This window comes from Salmo salar, chromosome 19 (genome assembly GCF_965601325.2).
Source record: "Salmo salar chromosome 19, fSalSal1, whole genome shotgun sequence".
NCBI classification, from domain to species: domain Eukaryota; kingdom Metazoa; phylum Chordata; class Actinopteri; order Salmoniformes; family Salmonidae; genus Salmo; species Salmo salar.
This window is the reverse complement of record NC_138309.1, coordinates 54,217,420-54,223,163: the sequence shown is the minus strand read 5'-3', so window position 1 is coordinate 54,223,163 and position 5,744 is coordinate 54,217,420. Positions and strand designations below refer to the sequence as shown.

The 5,744-nt window shown below is 44.3% G+C and overlaps 1 protein-coding gene across 1 annotated transcript; it reads right to left on the bottom strand.

Annotated features, from left to right (window-relative positions):
- Positions 1-1,085: 1,085 nt before the first annotated feature.
- btbd16 (BTB (POZ) domain containing 16) lies at positions 1,086-4,851 on the bottom strand. Its single transcript, XM_082965527.1, has 7 exons — positions 4,841-4,851; positions 4,647-4,738; positions 3,794-3,876; positions 3,602-3,676; positions 3,397-3,498; positions 2,500-2,688; positions 1,086-2,203 (listed from the first exon to the last, which is right to left on the bottom strand). Exons 1-7 carry the CDS (start codon positions 4,849-4,851, stop codon positions 2,135-2,137), a joined length of 621 nt encoding a protein of 206 aa, XP_082821653.1. The 3' UTR covers positions 1,086-2,134.
- Between the last annotated feature and the right edge of the window lie 893 nt (positions 4,852-5,744).

Below are 5,744 nucleotides of genomic sequence, written 5' to 3'. Positions count from 1 at the left end.
TCTGATGCAGCACTCCATCACTCTCCTTCTTGGTCAAATAGTCCTTACACAGCCTGGAGGTGTGTTGAGTCATTGTCCACTTGAAAAAAAAGTGATAGTCCCACTAAGCGCAAACCAGATGGGATGGTGTATCGCTGCAGAATAATGTGGTAGCCATGCTAGTTAAGTGTGCCTTGAATTCTAAATAAATCACTGGCAGAGTCACCAGCAAACCACCCCCACACCATCACACCTCCTCTGCCATGTTTTACGGTGGGAACCACACATGCAGAGATCATCCGTTCACCTACTCTGCGTCTCATTAAGACACAGCGGTTAGAAGCAAAAATCTCAAATTTGGACTCATCAGACCAAAGGACAGATTTCCACCGGTCTAACGTCAATTGCTCGTGTTTCTTGGCCCAAGCAAGTCTCTTCTTATTATTGGTGTCCTTTAGTAGTGGTTTCTTTGCAGCAATTCGACCATGAAGGCATGATTCACGCAGTCTCCTCTGAACAGTTGATGTTGAGATGTGTCTGTTACTTGAACTCTGTGAAGCATTTATTTGGGCTGCAATTACTGAGGTGCAGTTAACTCCAATGAACTTATCCTCTGCAGCGGTAACTCTGGGTCTTCCTTTCCCGTGGCGGTCCTCATCAGAGCCAGTTTCATCATAGCACTTGATGGTTTTTGTGACTGCACTTGAAGAAACTTTCAAAGTTCTTGAAATTTTCCGGATTGACTGACCTTCATGTCTTAAAGTAATGATGGACTGTCATTTCTCTTTGTTTATTTGAGCTGTTTTCGCCATAATATCGTCTGTACACCACCCCACCACCCCTACCTTGTCACAACACAACTGGCTCAAACGCATTAAGGAAAGAAATTCCACAAATTAACTTTTAACAAGGCACACCTGTTAATTGAAATGCATTCCAGGTGATTACCTCATGAAGTTGGTTGAGATAATGCCAAGAGTGTGCAAAGCTGTCATCAAGGTAAAGGGTGGCTACTTTGATGAATCTCAAATATAAAATATATTTAGATTTGTTTAACACTTTTTTGGTTACTACATGATTCCATATGTGTTATTCCATAGTGTTGATGTCTTCACTAGTATTCTACAATGTAGAAAATAGTAAAAAAAATTAAGAAAAACCCTTGAATGAGTAGGTGTACTGTAAATACAAACCATGTTTATCATTCACTAAAGAGTTCGCCAATAAACCTCTGCTTTCCTGGGCAACTCTACGTGTGTTTTCTCAGCTGTACATGACCCTACAGTACCTCCATTGGTCAGAATATTGCCCACTGACAGTCAGCATTTTTTGGACAGAGAGAGACTCATTACTCTGCTTCCTGGTTGAGTAGAGACCTGAACCACAAGGAGCAACAATTATAAAGCCTCCAGACATCCTACAGGCCAACAACTTCCTTCAAAGAGCTCTCTTCCAGGACAGGGTTTGCAACACCCCTTGTGGTTAGGATACATTACAGCTGGCACAGACTGCATCCCAAGTGGCACCCCATTCACTTTATAGTGCACTACTTTTGACCAGGACCCATAGGACCCAGGTCGAACTGTATAGGGAATAGGGTGCCATTTAAAAAATATATATATATTTTACCTTTATTTAACTAGGCAAGTCAGTTAAGAACAAATTCTTATTTTCAATGACTGCCTAAGAACAATGGGTTAACTGCCTTGTTCAGGGGCAGAACGACCGATTTTTACCTTGTCAGCTCGGGGATTCAATCTTGCAACCTTTCGGTTACTAGTCCAACGCTCTCACCACTAGGCTACCTGCCGCCCCATTTGGGACACAACCTCATACTACCAAGTGATGTGAAAGTGCATGAATCATATTACTATAATTGTGTCCCTTGTACCTCGACAGACCATGACCTGTCTCAGTGGAAGAAGCAAGTGTCCCAGACTACTACTATTTTACCTGATTTGGTCAACGGGCAGAGCGTTGAGCTTGGTTTGGGTTAAAACAGGCTGCGTCCCTAACAGATCGTCTCTGAAGTGGCTTTCTTCTTTTCTATCAAGGCTACCCCACTAAGACAAGTCCTCCTGGATACTTTTAATCAGACAGGAAGTGTGATGTTTACGTGTGATAACGAGCACCATGGAGACTGTCTGGCAGGGGATCAGACTGCAGGGAATGCCAGGGCGAAGGTCACAAAGATGGGCAAGCTGAGGCCCCTCACTTTAAACACCTGCACACAGATGGAAGAGGTACATCAGTTCAGATAGTAGACCCTTCTAAATACAACAGAAATACAATGCCCTGTTAACTAGTATCCAAGTCAAACCTCGTGAAGTTTCTTTGTTTAAGCTGCTGCATTTTCCACCCAGAAATGGCAATTTACTTGTATCCAACGAATGTGAAAAATCACAACATTGCAATTCTCATATCATTAAAGTACTAGACCCGATCTCCTGTCCTGAAATCACCCAGCCACCGATTCCCTCCTCCCTGTTCATGCATCAATCAGTCCTCATCCTTCCATACCTGGCTCTTGCAGGTGCGCTTAGTCAGGCCAAACTCCTGGTTGATGGGACCACTGTTGAACTCCTGCCACTGGCCGTGCACATGGGCCTGCACATTGATCTGATAGGACAAGGCCCGCTCTGTCATCATACTGAAAGGATGCCTCTCACACGCCTGCACAGACATGGCAGGGTCCCAGTGTCTCAGTCTCTGCAGTGGATACACAGGCACACAGCCATTCACCCGTCAGTCTCTGCGGTGTTTACTGGTGTAATTTATCTGCTGGTTATTACTTATAACCCTGCCAGAGGAGGCTGGTGGGACGAGCTATAGGAGGATGGGATCATTGTAATGGCTGGAATGGAATTAATGAAACTGTCACGTCCTGACCAGCAGAGGGAGTAGTGGTGTAGTATTTTGGTCAGGACGTGGCAGAAGAAGTCTGCATGTGTTGTCTAGTATGTCTGTTTCTGGGTTAGTCTTGTGACTCCTGATCAGGAACAGCTGGGGATCGTTGTTCCTGATTGGGAGTCATATATTTAGGAGTATGTTTGTCACTTGGGTTTGTGGGTGGTTGTGCTAACACTGCTAGTCTTTTTGTTTGTAGTAAGCCTGTTAGCATGTTGTGAGTTCCGTGTTTAATGTTTTCCTGTGTATACTTTGCTTTAATTTATTATTCTTTACATTAAAAGATGAGTATCCACATTCCGTCTGCAGTTTGGTCCATTCAACACGGCTTCAACATGTATGACAGGAACGGAGTCAAACGTGGTTTCCATTCCGTTTAATTCATTCCATTCCAGTCTTTACAATGAGCCCCTCCTCCTATAGCTCCTCCCACCAGCCTCCTCTGAACTGTGCCATAGGCACTCAAGAGCAAACATCCCGATTTGAGATGCAGTGTTGATGAACCCTGACCTGCAGAGAGAAGCCATGTGAGTCCAGCTCCCCCATGCTGGCTGCTTTAAGTAGGAAGTAGAAGCCATACAGTCCAATGGTTCGCGTGCAGTATTGAGGCTCCTGTAGGACGACACCAAGACAATAGCGCCAATGACTTACACAACTGATTCCTTTTCACCTTGTACCATTTTGCCGAGTTACAGAGTTAAGTGAGATGGCTTACCCTCTCAATGACCATGCCGAAGCGCACTGCTTGTTGGGAGAAATCTGTTATTTGCATGTCTCCTCCACTGTGGAGCTGGGATGGGAGCGAACGAGGGAGAAAGAGGGCTACGTCAAGGAGCAGATTGTCAAACAGTATGTTTGACCAATGGTCCTCTTATATTCTTAGGTGTGCCTGTCTACATGAACTCACAGTGTAGTAGTGCTTGGAGAAGATGAGGAGCAGCCAGGACTGAGGAAAGACATGGATCTGCTGCATCTCCTCTAGATGGGCTCCTGGAGGGGGTCAAAGGTTAGGGTTCGCCATCAAGCAAACACTCACTCGCCAAAATATCACTCACATTTACCCTTTCACTCTCACACACATGAATTCCTAACAATTCAAAAGTAACTACATGAAAACAGTTATTACCTAAACATAATCATAACCCACCAATGATAATCTATTGCAACTGGTCTGAGATGCATTTAATGTTAACGAATACATTCAGTTCCTCAAGTCAATAAAAACAAAAAGACATCTGCAGTTTCAGAATGAATCAGATTCCAGGAATCTAAGCAAAGGATGAAAACGTGTTATTTGCCTGGGAGCATGCCCACTTGGCCCAGGGTGTGTACTGTGTATGATTTGATCAGTTCTGCTTATCAGAATCCTACTGGTTAGAGTCACGTTGCGTGGTTCTTTAATATCAAACTGTTTTTTAAACTGGCTGCTCTCCTATGGACCGCTGGTCTTCTGGCACCCGCAGCAACACATTTTATGTGTCTCCAGCTGCATGATGGTTCGGACACGGGTGCCAGAGTGATGTAGTCACATACCGAGGCCGCGGCCAACAGGTCTGGCTTTAGTTTAGAGTCCTTCCCCTTACACCATTGCGACATAGTAATGATGAACACATTGTACTATGAAAGGCCTTGTGAACATGAACTAATGCACAAACTTAACAAATAAACGTAACAATAGCAAAACAGACTTGATGTTTTCTAGGTTTTAGTGTTATGTCATCGAGCTGTGGAAGGTCGACGGACTTGGTGTTGTCACTCACGTTGAGTGATGCCATGTAAGCGAAGGGCCCGGAAGAGAACGGTGAACCTCTGTCCCACAGGCTGTTCCAAGAAGACGCCAGCCCTTGGCCAACTGGAGTAAGAGAGTGAGAGAGCGTGAGAGAGATAAATAACGAGAGATAAGCTTGTGGGGCAGTGTAGTTACATGTCTACCAGAGTCAATGTTCAAACAAACAGGCCTAACATGCCACTGATGGACAGTAGTCTACGAATTCCCTCCACTTGAACCACATACAATTAAACTTACACCGAATGACTACCACCTTGAGCCCTGTGTGATCAGTACCTGGAGAAGAAGGTCATAATGAACCTATGGGAGGGAAGGATCTGAGCCGCAGGGTTGAACTGTAGGAATACCCAGTATAGCACTGTCTTCAGGAGCTGGTACTCACAGGCAGCAAAGACCCTGGAGAAGGCGATAGAAAACCAACATTGTGAGTTATGACTAGAATACGGTGTTGTTTAAGTTGGACCTTACTCTAGCAGCTACCTGGGTGAGCTTAGGGTCTTGTGGAGGAGTTCAAAGGGTAAGTCTCTTAGGTAGATGAAACATGTCAACTCAGTCACCAGGTAAAGCTCCAACCATCGCTCACACGCTCTCTGAAGACTGGTCTCCTTGAACTGAACCACACGGAAAAATAGGTAAACACACACACACACACACACACACACAAACATATACCATCATGCAAAACGTCACATACAGACAACAACATAGACAAACGTGGATGGACAAATTCAGACAGCAGTGCATTTATGTGTTTGAGGTGATTTGGCTCCCCCTACTGTATATTTTTGAGCAGTAACTTTTAGTACTACACACACCAGCAGCTAGTGCAGCTTACCTTGCAGGACACACGATGAAAGATACACACAGTGGAGGAACTGATTTTATTTATCATCTCTGTTAGGCACCTGTCAATCACACACATATTGTCTGTCAACTCATAATAAACTTCTGCTTTATTTACGATACACCCACATGAAAACATACTATAGTGTACACTGTGGTAGGAATACTGTAGTGTTTTTGTGGACTTTACTGTAGTGTTTACAGTTTGCTATAAGAAACACAATAT